This window comes from Equus caballus, chromosome 5, assembly GCF_041296265.1.
Source record: "Equus caballus isolate H_3958 breed thoroughbred chromosome 5, TB-T2T, whole genome shotgun sequence".
NCBI classification, from domain to species: domain Eukaryota; kingdom Metazoa; phylum Chordata; class Mammalia; order Perissodactyla; family Equidae; genus Equus; species Equus caballus.
This window is the reverse complement of record NC_091688.1, coordinates 28360073-28373803: the sequence shown is the minus strand read 5'-3', so window position 1 is coordinate 28373803 and position 13731 is coordinate 28360073. Positions and strand designations below refer to the sequence as shown.

Here is a 13731-nt window from a genome sequence, read left to right as displayed (position 1 = left end):
TATTTTGACTGTGAAATGAACACATACTCTCAGAAAGGGGGCTAACAAAGACTTCAAATAGCCTCAGGCCAGTCCAGGTCACACTCAGGCGGGCTCCTGGCCCGCAGGGCCTGCTCTGCTCTGCGTGGGCTCCCCTCTCTCCTGCCCTCTAGCCATCCTCATTCTCACCAAGGGTTCACTGTTCCATAGAAATGTCTCTGTGTGTCTGTTGCCATTTCGTCTTCCAGATCACATACTCTCTTGACTCCTGTCCGTGCTCCATCCAGCCAACCTCAAGGTGCGTTCCCTGGTTCCATCCTCTCTCACCAGCAAATGTCTCACCCGCCTTCTTACCCCAGATCCTGCCCCATCCTGTGCCTGCTCTGCTGGGGGAACTTCCTCTCCCCTCTCTGCTACACACTCTCAACTCTGCACCTCCTTTGCACTCCCTCCTTCTGTCTTCTGGCCCCTCTTTCTTCTACAGCATCGCTTCCCACACCTCCCTTAGATAAATCCTCTGGAATCAGCCTGCCCTCCAGCCCCCACCCCAGCCCTGCACCACATGCCTCTTCTGGCTTCCAGGTCTTTCTCCACAAGGACTTCTCTCGGGCTGTACCCTGAACTGCCTGTAGCCCCTCTGCTGCCATACACAGTGTTTACACGTTGTCATCAGCGAACCCCAACACAGGACGGGTCTGTGTACAATTTAGGTGATCTCTTCACTTATCTCAGCCCATCTGCATGGGGCAATTTGTCCTTTCCTGCTGCATTTTGAACGATGGCCTGGCAAGGCCATGCCCCATCACACACATCTCACTTCTGACGTGTGTCTGAGCATTTCTCATCCTCCTCATGGGGACCGAGACCTGGCTGTCAGGGTAACCGAGACAGAGCTGTGCAGCTTTACAAGGGCAGCAGGACAACTCTAAGTGAGAGCAGAAAAGCCCCGAGGGCAGGGGCTGGTGAGACAGATCTCTCAGCCCTGGCTGATTTTCCACGGAGAGAGCTCCTCATGGAGCTGCAGCTCCCCTGGGAGGGCCTGGGTTGGCCGCTTGCTCTGCTCACAGGACGGAGTGCTCTGAGACGGTAGGAACTGGCAGATCGGCATGAGTGGAAACAGGAGTTCTTTGGATGTCTCCCAACTTTTCTGTTTAAGTTTAAAATTGTTTGACATAGTTTGGAACAAAGCACAAGGAAGAGGGTGAGCACCATCCCCGCTTAGTCCCTGATGTTCCGACTGCTGAGAGCAGGAGACAGAGCCTGAGCAGGGGAGTCAGGCCAAATGGGGGCCACAGTCCCACTGTGCACTGACTGGGGGTCTGGGGCTAGCAAAGTGACCTTGCTGAGCCTCAGTGCCCTCGGCTCCAACATGAGATACCTCACCTATTGAGAGTGGCCCTGTGAGGACCGAATGGGTTATAGTGTCCACGGAGCTCACTTGCTGAGGGGCGTGGCACACAATAGACACAAAAGACCTGTGTGACATTTTCAGTCATGAATTGTTGTGATCCTCAGAAAGCCTTCGATTCTCTGCACCTCGGGAAGAAGGGGAAACAGGAAAGAGGATGGTCCAGTGTGAAAAGGCCCTTACTGACCCGAAAAGGTTGAAGGACAAGTTGTTCATGGTCGATTTCACTATAAAATAGTCAGAGAGAGTCAGGAACACCACAGAGTTTCTGGCTCTTCCTACAAGATGATTTCATGAGTAAAGGCTCCTAACAACCCAACCACCTCGCCCAGAAGACAAGTCCGGAAGATCGCCTCCGAGAGAGGAGATAAAAACTGTGTTTGAATCTCCCTGCTTGAGGAAATGGCGGCCCCAGTGGGATCTTGCTCACCAGGGAGGACTTTTCTGGAGATAATGGATAGGGAAGCTTGTGTGCTTTGCTCATAAATTAGGCCAATACCCCCATCAGGTAGACAGGCTGTTGATAGTTTACATGAGATGATACCGCCGAGTCTAGACACGTGATTGAAACTACAACCTCCACATCGAGGAAATCAATGGTGTTGCACAAAGGACGAGACCCATGGCCATTGGTGGAGGATGAAAAATCAGAATGAGAGCTTTGGCTTCATTGAAAACACAGAAAGAGGCAGGATTTGGTGTTCAGGATCTCGTATCCAAATGCTTCAGAAGCGGGTTGGCACCCCAGGGGAAAAACTTTGAGCTTGGGAACCATGTAATACATGTTGCAAATATTGAGCAGACTGCAAACCTGTGTGGAAAGCCAGAGAGTTTGTACAAAACTACTCAGGAAATACAAGTAGCAACATCATTCCATAAGTATGAGAATTCTTAGGATGGAAAAGAGATGTTTTTCACAAATTCCTCCAGGTAACAAAATGATGGCTTAGACTTTTCCATTATCCCTCTATTTCCCCTCTTGAACCTGACTTGATAGGAACAGTCTGCAGTTGTGAGAAATGCCAGGTGACAGGAGTTGAGACTAGAAGAAGAAAATTATCCGCCCACAGGATGCTTCTTAAAATTAACTTCAGGAGCACAACTCAAACTAGAAGGAGTCTACAGAACCCATTGGCAGGGATGCACCTCTCAGCCAATGCAGGGTGCTGGATTCAAAGAACATAGACATTACCAGAAAACCGCAAGGAATTTGTGCCATTTACAGTGGGAGTACTCACCCTCTGCATCCAGGGTTTGGAAGATTTCGTGTCTGTCAAATGACAATGAAGAATCACTGTAAGGTCTGTAGGAGGAGGACAGGTCATGTTCAATGGAACAAAAAACAAAATATTTATTCACGGCGTCCTTGGGGAATCCATTATCTTTCATATAGAGCAGATTGCTGCTCAGGGTGTTGGGGTACAGATGAGTGAAGATAAAAAAAAGGCATTAGGAAAGACAAAAACCAAGGGACGGTTTGGATGGGAAGGATGAGAGTGGGATCACCTAAAACAGAATTAAGGCACCCATGAAGAGAGAAAAAGGAAACTTGCCCTGTCTAGGAAGAGAGTGTGGTTGCAAAGTGAACAGGAGAGAGAGGGAGATCATTAGAGAGAAAAAGAGAAAGAGGGAAAGACAAGTGGAACAAGGACCCAGCAGAGATAGCTTAGAGGATGGAGGAAAAGAAAAGATTATGAGAAAGAGGGAAAAAATGTGATGAGAAAGAGGATTGAGTATACCAGGAGACGAGAGACATGAAAAACGTAAACTCAGAAAAGAAGAAGGGTGGCATGAATAGTATTGCATAAAGTGGGCAGGACATAAACCAAGCAGCCAAGGGTAAACTGACTCTGGCATGAGGGTAAACGCAGAGAAAGCTGGGCTTTCGGATGTATTTTAGTACCAATTGGGGCATGATGCGGACTTTGGTCACGACATGGGACACTTGGTGGTTGTCTGCATGGGGAAACGGGGATAGTGAGCACTTCCTGATGTTCGCATATCTGAGATCATCACATTTCCCCTTCAAATGAAGTCCCTTCTTGTTTCATTGTATAATCCCCATGGTGGTCTCCATTCTATGCTTCTTTCTCTGACTGTTTACAGAACAGGTACATTTTTCTCATCTCACTGCATTTTTGTTGTTTAATGTGGTTAATCATCCCTTTAGTTTTTGCACTGCTAGTTTGCTTCCTTCGAGAGACCATCATTAATGTGTAGCAGTTCGATATGTGTCTCACCCTGATTTTTGTTGCAGGAGAGAATAGACCTTTTCTCTATGTGCATGATTTCCTAAGGGTGTTGCGTTCTCTTGTGTCAGACTTACAGGTCCATAGAGACGAGTGACATTGAAGTTAACAGAGCCTTTTCCTTGTTGGTTGAGTGAATTAAATCATTACAACCTCCACGTTTCCTTCTCCTGCCTCTGGCACTTGTGACTTTGTTCCCCTCACTTACTGTTCTTTCTGAGACCATCTCCACATTTTCCCCACCCATTACCGGCACCAGATTATTCATTGTCACCTGTGAGTGAGTGTGCCTTGTGTCTTTTCATCTTCCTTGTCTTCGTTATTCCCTGCAAATAAATTCAGAAATGTCCAGTTAGCTCTTTCCCACTTTAACCTCTATGAACGCAGTGACCTCAACAGCCATGGAGACATAAATATCTATGCAGGAGTCCGTATGGTCTTGAAGTCCTAGCGCATTGTCTTGAAAGCATTGCCCCAGCATGGATTTCTGATTTATCAGGCGGTGTGTCTGTGATCCACTGGATCACCATCATTGCAGACTCTGCCTGAAATTGGGCAAAAGTTTAAGCTGTCTTTTGTTCCTCATATCACTGGGTACTTGTCCAGCTTCCATCTTGAATTCTGCGACTGCGTGCTCCATTCTGCCACAAATCCTGCCAAAGGCACAGGCCCTAGATCCCTTCCCAGCTCTCACAGAGACCTCGTCCTTTCTCTAAGGAGACAAGAAAGAACCCAAGCCAACACCCCTCATCTGGGGACTTTAAGGGCCCTCCAAGTTGGCTTCTGTGTGTTGTGGAGGGAAATTCTCTCTACGGAAAGGTCTCCAGTCTAAACTCTCTACCACCAAGTTCTACCACATCCAGTACCTTGCCCAACCCCACAGAGCGAGGGGCTTGCTTTGTTCGGAAGTGCATTCATGGACATTCCTACGTTTGAGGACTACAGCTACCGTGAACAGATTATTGGATCCATTTTCCTGCTGAGGAGATTGATACGGATGAAGTAAAAATCAATCTCTCACCCAGTGTTAGTACCGTCAGCTCTCAGGCTGGAGCCTGGGAATGGCCACCCTTAGTCCAAGGCTCTTTTCACTCAAACAAGCTGCCTCCTGTCACGTCCTCTTTTGTGTCCTCTGACAGTAGGTAGGTGTGGCCTCCTGCCCTAAAGGTCACAGTCCATCAGGAAGGAAGCCGAAACTTGCACCACTATGACCTCCACCCTGGGCATATCTGCTCTCTGCGCCCACCTAGCCAGTCCTGGTCCTACCACGGTCCCAAGTGCAACACGCAAACTGGGACAGCTTGTCAAAACATTACGAGGGGAGGTGTGGAGGGTCTTGTGAGCCAGGCACCTTGGAGAATTTCAGTGCAGTGAGGGCCTGTGGCCACCTTACCTGGGCCGAGTATGTGGGCAAGGTGCTTGGCCAGCCTATATCCCTCAGCCAGTTGCTGGCGGAAGGCCTGCCCTTGGTGGTCGTCAGAGCCGTTGTGTGTCAGCAGGTCATTGAGGTGCTGACTCAGCAGGGCCCGCACTTCTCGCCCTTCCTGTAACTTGTGCCGCAGATAGGCCAGTTGCTGCTCCTGCTCTTGAATTAGGAGACTGGATTCCCTAAGGTGGGACAGAAGAGAAGACTTGAGAGTCCAAAGGGATGAGTGACAGATTCTAAAGATCTTCAAGATTTCTGTGAGAACTGCCCCCAAGGAGTCCTCAGAGAATTCTGGCCGATGTGTGGCGACTTGCCTGTGGCAAAGAGAAAGAGGAAGGTAAAGCACAGGTTTCCTCTGTATCAGAGAGAGCTCCTGTCAGATTCCTGGACATCCTACTCATTGTTTCTGCTGTCAACAAAACCAGGTGTCTTCCTAATCCTGTTTTAAAAACGTGTCTCTTCAGTTAACCCCTTCAGCCATGCCCGCTTCTATGTTGAAATACACAGGGTGCATTCTGCAGTGAATGGACACAAAGCCAGACACAGAAATGTGCACGAGCACAGCTGGGTTAGCTGGAAAGAACACGAGAATGACAGGGTCAAGGAGACAGAATTCTTTAGAAAGAAAACACAACAAGCCCTCGTGAGACAGGCGGTGATTGTGATTAAAGGGAAATGAGCGGGTGATGCCACAACACTGTCAACGTACTAAATGCCACCGAATTGTTCACCTCAATTTGTGCAAATTCGTGTTTGGTGAATTTCAGATCAAAAATTTATAGTTTTGAAAAAACAGAGTAAGTGAGCCTCTGAAGAACTGGAGACCATAATTTTCCAATTACTTTTCCCTAGTTGCTGTATAAACATTTGAACACAAGTGCCTGCCACGTACATTTCTGCCTTCTCTTGGCCCAAAGTTGCTCACTGCCCCACTTCAGCTCTTCCCACAGCTACCCACCAGCCTACCCCCACACAGCCCTCCTTACCTGAGCTTCTCGGCTAGCGTTGACTTCTCTGCCAGCTTCCCCTCCTCAAAAGGCAGCTTGTCCCCAAGCACGGATTCAATGATGTCTTTGCACTCTCCACACTCTGAAAAAGGACAGAGAGCCCTGCCTCAGTGGAAAGCTGGCCATGCTGCTGTGGTCACTGCCTTCAAGGGAGGAAGCAGGGTCCATGCCCAGTACCAGGCTCCACACTGGGATTTCCGCATCTTATTCCTCGGCCTCCAAACTACTACACAGCATTGGGCTACTCCCCATTTTAGAGCTGAGGAAAGAGAAGCTCCAAGGCACAGAAAGTATCTAGATACATTAACTTCTATTTGACAAAGGCAGAATTCCCATCCCCTGAGACTGACCCTGAGTCGTGGGCCTTAGTCACGTTACCAAGCCTCGCAGCCTCTTAAGTGAAACACCAAGCAGGCGCGTGCAGTAGCGATTGCCTGTGTGCTTGGGAAGGCCCGGTGGACTCTACTGACTGTTGGTTCCCTTGAGCTCAGAATTTCAAGGTCAAGTACATCCAAGATAAAGACATTTATATGGATTCAACCCTGTAAAATATTATGCATTTGCCCATAAATTTCTGAAGGAAACGTGCACAGATACTAAGAAAGTTTGTGTTAAATTCAAAGCAATAGAAGGAAGAACTAACAAATAGTGTTGGCCCTGTGACAGGGACTTACAGAAATCATCCATGTGATGCATTGCAACAGCTCAAACAAGTAGGTACCATGACAGCACCGGATTAACAGAGGAGGAAACTGAGGCACAGAAAGACACACAGCTTGGATTGGAGCCCAGAAAGACTGGCCCAGAGTCCATGCTCTTCACCACTGCACCGTGTTACATTGACACCCAGGTCTTAAGTGATATCTTTCTTCTTCATCAGCTTCAAAATGTGTTTCCTACAGTTACGCTGTGATTCTAAGGCAGGATGTAAATAAAACTTCGTTTGTCCTTTCCTGAAAGCTCATCTCTTCACTTTTTAAATGGCAGGCTTGGATTTTCTCTGTGTCAGCCATTTTAGTTACTCCCCCCTCAATGGCTTATTGAAAAGCAATTGTAGGAAACGACCCCAATTCAGGCTCCGAGTTGTCAAGATCCTTCTAAACACTCTGCTGTGCACATGCCCTGGTTGTCACGGTTCTTGTCGTCACTACAGCCCAGTCTCACTGAACAGGCAATCGAGCTTCCAGTTTTGAGGCTGACTGGGGCAGGGAAGGGCCTGCCTCACACACTGGCTTGAGTTTTCCTGGGGCTAGTGGTCTCCCCCACCTACCTCACTTTGTGGCCTCAATTTGGCCACAGGTCTCATAGCCCAGACTCTCAAGGTCACCTGGACCTGTTGGCTGCCCTGCATCCCTGAGGGTTCACCAGCTGAGCGGGAGACACAGGTGGTGGGACAGAGTCTCTGGTTTCCATAGAAACAGCCCCAACCTTACCACAGGGTGTCAAACGTCTTCCTCAGACTCAGGAAGAAGAGCCCGTGCCCTGGAAGAGAGGGCTTCCCTCTCACCAGGGCATTCCCTGTCTTGATGGTGTCACTCCTGGATAGCACAGTTTCGGTGAGGAGCATATTCATCTTTAAGCTCCTATAAAGCAGCTACTATCATCTGTTTTCCCACTGTAAGTAGCACAGTGCTTTGCCCATGGGACCTCAGAGAAGCTTGACCTGAGGGAGTTCACTTGTCCCAGACATTTAGGCCAAGAGCGATGCAGGATGTGGTAAAGGACAGAGAGGATGCTGAGAGAAACAGTGCAGCCCTTTCCTGAGAGGAAGACGCAATTGTGTGGCTGCACCAGCAATCGATGTCTGGGACTCGAATTCTAAAGCCGCCCTATACCACACTGCAAATCTGAAAAAGTTGCTAAACTCTTTGTGCATCAGTCTCTCCATCCCCAGCAAAATGAGGGCAAAATACCTACCTCTGACTTTCCTGGATTGTGGTCAGAATGAAAGTTATTTTGACAAAGGGACCAGAGGCTAAAGTCTGGAGAAATTTTAGTGTCTTAGAGGGCAGACAGGGATCACTCACCCATCTGGGGAGCACGGCCCTGGGAGACTTACTGTGCTTCTGCAGCTCGGTGGCCAGGGAGTAGGCAGCAGCTTCGGATACAAGGAATTCCTCCATGAGGGCTTGGAAGTCCTGCTTGCTTTGTGCCAGCTGTGAACGCAATTCCTGGTTGGACTCCTGGAGGGTCACCTCTGCCCTCGGATCAGACAAAGCGTGAGGACACACGGCCATGGTGATGTTGGCAGAAGAGGTAGAGTCAGAGACTGGGCAGAGAAACCCAAACATATAATGAGTGAAAAACAAGCAAAGACAAAAAGGTTTCATCAGGCCAGAGGGGTGTTTACACAGGAATCCTTAACTTACCGTTGGGGACAACTAGATCAACACTCTACAACAGCTGAGGGTCCGGAACTGCCAAAACAAGGTTCAAGATGACAGAGCTCAGAGCCACAGGCACCGCCTGCAGCTCAGAGTCAGACAGGAGTGATGGAGAGAGGCCCCAGCGCGCCGGTTAACGGTCTGGTGTTGCAATAACAGAATTGGAAGGTGGAGGTGTCATGGAATCTTAGGAGCCCCTGCCTTCCAGTTGCCTAGGCCCTGCTGCTACCCCAGGCTGCCCGGCCTTTTCTGAAGGCCACTGCAGATGGGCATCACCCCAAAGCAGCTGTCTGCTCTCGTGCTGACACTACCGACCTGTCTCTTTCCAGAAAATATCTAAGCATAGTTCTCAGTGCCCATTCCTGTGTGCATGTCAAAACAGAAAGAGAAACCAGTGTCCCAACAAGGTTTGTTTTCTGAAGCACCGTCACAAAGTCACCCCACTTTCTCTCTAAATGTACACCGATCTTAAGGTTTTCCCATACGTGAAAGATGGCAAACTTTTAGACTCTCATGCTGCTATTCGCTGGGCTTTCTCCAGGTTTTTCTACATCCATTAAAAGGGACAAAAGCAGAGTGGAACACTAAGTGAATGAATAGTTCGTTAAAAAATTATTCTCTGTCCTGACTCACAATACTCCTCTTGCTGCATCCCTGTGTTGTGTCGACTTCTTGCCCCTCACTAGGGCAGCATGTTGGCTTATCTTCAAACTTAAGTCAGTGTGACATCTCTACCTCCTAAAATCCTTCTCTATGTGTGGGCTGCTTTTGTGGTTGTTACTTTTTAAATGTCTGTAAACACTATCTTTCCTACTTGTTGCTTCCCGATATCCACATATTATGCCTTCTAGTCCCACAAGAGCTCTTTTCCAGCTCTGAAAATGATTATGAGTTTATCCAGTGGTTTATGAGTATATCCTGAATACACGTAGTGGCCCTTTCTTTTGCAAACACTTGTCACCCTGATGCTATTTCTTGTCGTCATTCAGTTCACTCACGTTTGGAACAGATCAGGGATGCGGAGCAGTGTTGATGGATTGTTGCTGGACAGATCCCTTCGAGCTGTCGTCATGCTACTGACCTGCGGTTATATTCCTCTACCAGAATGTGGAATTTCAAAGTCATGGTTCAGGGATGGTGGATGACCCTCAGTGTATGTGTGTGATGGGGTTCAGTGACAGAGAAGCTGAGGTTGACAAGAGAGGCACAGGCAGGCAGGGGAAAGTGGTGCCCTGAATGCCCTGCTCACTTTCTTGTCATCTCTTCCCACCTGGGTCTTGTGAAGAGGAGACCTGGGAGACCCCCTGTGGCATTGGTCTCTTCAGTTTAGCTGCTGCACTCGCCTGAGCTGAGGGCACAATGGGTCTCGCCATGTACCACCGAGCTTTCATGTCAAGGTAAAGGACGGAGGACCGCATCAACCGCTTTGGAAGCTCATCTCCTCCCCACGCCACGCCATCCTTCAACGACACTGTGGAATGCTATTGGTGTATCAGAGCCATGAAAAGCTTTAAAGAAATCTCTCTTTTGGTGTCAGTTGGATGTGACATTCTTTTCTTTATGTCTCAAAGTCTGTGGTCTAGTGGGCCCAACTGTCCTGAACTGGAATGGACTTGCCATCTTTCTGGTGTTTTGTTAGGTGGCTAGAATATTTATACGATTTTCTGACTTCAAACCTCACTGTTGAAGTTTGAATGAATAATGACAGGATTTACTTCGTAAAGTGAGAGACTCAGAGAAGATTGGTCTCATTGATGAGCAGAAAGAGTAAATTTCACTTCTACTCAAAGCACGCTAGAATTTGAAATTATGGCCCTCACTGTTGTCAAGGTGGAGTCCCTGGTGCCTGAGGTGTATGTCCCTAAGGCCTCATGTCTATGCTATAAAATGGATGAAGTTAAAATGCAGTCAGATGGGCCAGGTCCCCTTCCATTCTAGAGTCCTCCAACAGTTTCTCCCCTGCTTTAGCGACTTGATTGAAAGTATCCTTGTTGTTCTGCTCTATCCTGCTTTTGTATTTTGCATAAAAGTCACACAGCTCCATGTTTCCTACCCCCAGGTCAATCATTATAATAAGCACCTGCATCCAAAGCAGTCCTGAGACAAAAGAAACAAAGCTGGAGGTATGGTACTCCCTGATTTCAAAATATACTACAAGCTCTATTAATCAAAACATTACGGGGCCAGCCCGTTGGCAGGTAGAGTGCTTTGAGCCTCACATGTGCCACTTCAGCGGCCCAGGGTTCGCCAGTTCCCATATAGGGTGTGGACCTACTCACTGCTTAACAAGTCATGCTGTGGCACCGGTCCTACAGAAAAGAAAATAGAGGAAGATGTGCACGGATGTCAGCTCAGGCCCAATCTTCCACAGCAAAAAGGTGAAGATTGGTAGCAGATGTTAGATGAGGACTAAACTTCCTCAAAAAAAAAAAATCATGATACAGGAAAGAAAACAGACACAAAGATCAATGGAACTGAATGGAGAGCACAGACATAAACCCTCACATCTATGGACAGCTAATCTTTGACAAAAGAGCCAAGAACGTACAGTGGGGAAAGGAACGTCTCTTCAATAAATGTTACTGGGAAATTGGACAGCCACATGCAAAAGAATGAAAGTAGACCACTATCTTACACGACACAGAAAATTAACTCAAAATGCATTAAGGACTGGAATGTAAGATCTGAAACCAGAAAATTAGAAGAAAACATAGGCAGTGCACTCTTTGACATTGGTCTTCACAGTATCCTTTGGATTATCATGTCTCCTCAGGCAAGGGAAACAGAAGAAAGAAGAAACAAATGGGTCTACGTCAAACAAGACTTCTTAACTCACGGTTGAGAACGACTTGATCAGCACTCCACAACAGCTGAGGGTCTGGAACTGCCAAACAAGGTTCAAGATGCCAGAGCTCAGAGCCACAGGCACCGCCTGTAACTCAGAGTCAGACAGGAGTGATGGAGAGAGGCCCCAGTGTGCCAGTTAACGGTCTGGCGTTGCAATAACAGAATTGGAAGGTGGAGGTGTCATGGAATCTTAGGAGCCCCTGCCTTCCAGTTGCCTAGGCCCTGCTGCTACCCCAGGCTGCCCGACCTTTTCTGAAGGCCACTGCTGATGGGCATCACTCCAAAGCAGCTGTCTACTCTCGTGCTGACACTACCGACCTGTCTCTTTCCAGAAAATATCTAAGCATAGTTCTCAGTGCCCATTCCTGTGTGCATCTCAAAACAGAAAGAGAAACCAGTGTCCCAACAAAGTTTGTCTTCTGAAGCACCGTCACGAAGTCACCCCACTTTCTCTCTAAATGTAAACCGATCTTAAGGTTTTCCCATACGTGAAAGATGGCAAACTTTTAGACTCTCATGCTGCTATTCGCTGGGCTTTCTCCAGGTTTTTCTACATCCATTAAAAGGGACAAAAGCAGAGTGGAACACTAAGTGAATGAATAGTTCGTTAAAAAATTATTCTCTATCCTGCATGGCCTCACCGATACTTCAGTAGGAAGTAAGCAATCGGGATGAACACAAGCCAATGCTCCACTAAGACCTGGTTCACTACCTTAAACTCAAATTGAGATGGATGACGAAGCCTGTGCATGGACACTCGAATGGCCCTGAGGTCAAAAACAAACCAACGAAAAATTGCAGGGCACCAAGACTTGCTTTAAAAGGACAAAGGGTCAGTATTTGATTCACTTGAATGACTTTAGGAATGGAACTCAAGATGCTCATTAATGAAAATGGATTGATGACAGTGAAGGAAGGAAAAAACCATCCCGCTATTAGAGAGGACCGGGAAACTGAAGAAACACAGAGATGAGAAGGCCCTAGCATGATGCTAGAGAGGGATCCCCTAAGCCTTCATACACAGAATGAAGGCGTTCACCTTTGGCCACCACCAACATTCTATACCTGGTAAATTCTAAGTATTTAAACTCCCCAAGCCTCTGCTTCATCCACAGCACATAGCTAGTATCTATATTGCCTATATGTCAGGGTTGTCATAAGAATCAAAATTAGATAATAAAAATGAAAGTTTTATAGTTTATAAAATACCATACAATCACAAAGAGACGAAACCCTTTATATCATTACGTTCTTGCTCTGTGAGACAACAAGACTTTGAAGATACAGAATTTGTAGCTTTACAATAATCCCTTCTTAGATCCTCATGGACTAAGGACCGTGCATAAAGCAAGGTGATCCAAAAATGCCATGGAGTCCATGGGACACGGAATCAAGAATTCAGTCCCACAGGCTCAAAGAGGAGTGAAGAGGGGAGGGGTGAACGCCACTAGCAGGCAGTGTCATCAGTGACCAGGCCACACAGACAACTGACAAACACCCCCACTTACCACCCCCCGCCGAGGAATGGCTGTGACTCTGCGAATGTGCTCACAGAACCTCACAGGGTAGGCTCAGTTTGAGGTAAGTACCGTGTCACATTTCCCTCCCGACTGAATGAGCTGTGACCAGGCAGAGCCTTCCTGGAGCTGGGGATGCAGGATCTCTAGTACAACAGTCAATCATGTATCAGCACCACTACTGAATGAAATCCCACGAAGGAGCAAAATTTCCAGATAACTGGCAGGTACTTCATCTAAATACCAAAGTTTTCTCTAGTTTGAACTTCCTTGACTAGAAATCTTCCTAAAATAGATTATACTCTGCTCTAACAATTGAGACCTTGGTAAGCTGTAATTCAGTGTATTTCTTCAGGATTCAGGATAACCATTATATACATTAGTTAAAGTATAAGCTAAAATCGGCAATGACTCCATGCAAAATGGCTCCAAGCTACTACTATGCCTTTTGAGTCCTTGAGGCTGAGTTTTAGTATTTTTTAATGCTTTCTACACTGTTAGCAACAAGTATGATAATGATATGCTACATATGCTTCTGCCTTTAACAACAACTGTCATCAAATCCTTAAGAAAGAACTAGCAAGACAAATCCAGCAATATGTAAAAAGGATTATACACAATGACCAAATGAGATTTATCCCAAGAATGCAAGGTTGGCTCAACATATGAAAATTAATGTAATATACCATATTAATAAAATAAAGGACATCTAACCATCCCAATAGATAAAGAAAAAGTGTCTGACAAAATCCAACAACCTTCCATGATGAAAACACCCAACAAATTATAAATGGAAGGGAACTTCCTCAACCAGATAAAGGCCATCTAACAAAAAATCCACAGCTAACATCTTACTTAGTGGTGAGAGAAAGAACGATTTTCCCCCAAGATCAGAACCAAGTCAAGGATGTCCA

General features: G+C 47.0%; 1 protein-coding gene and 1 long non-coding RNA gene across 10 annotated transcripts in view; one reads left to right on the top strand and one right to left on the bottom strand.

Moving 5' to 3' along the window:
• Window positions 1–13731, top strand: part of LOC138915075 (uncharacterized) — a 170896-nt gene that overhangs the window by 34169 nt on the left and 122996 nt on the right. The gene's annotated exons all lie outside the window — the stretch shown is intronic.
• Window positions 1–13731, bottom strand: part of LOC138924041 (putative neuroblastoma breakpoint family member 5) — an 81833-nt gene that overhangs the window by 4985 nt on the left and 63117 nt on the right. For 3 of the 9 annotated variants that reach the window (XR_011438586.1, XM_070266789.1, XM_070266792.1), the window contains 5 exons: window positions 8129–8338; window positions 6049–6151; window positions 5030–5244; window positions 3911–3962; window positions 2626–2690 (listed from right to left, as the gene is read on the bottom strand). Coding sequence is in view for 7 of the 9 variants with exons in the window: in XM_070266789.1 (XP_070122890.1) it covers window positions 2626–2690; window positions 3911–3962; window positions 5030–5244; window positions 6049–6151; window positions 8129–8306 (613 nt within the window). In the remaining 2 variants the exon portion in view is untranslated. Of the gene's footprint in view, window positions 1–2625; window positions 2691–3910; window positions 3963–5029; window positions 5245–6048; window positions 6152–8128; window positions 8339–8438; window positions 8611–11289; window positions 11458–13731 lie in introns of those variants that run through there. The other 6 variants (XM_070266794.1, XM_070266793.1, XR_011438587.1 and 3 more) reach the window with 5 other exon arrangements.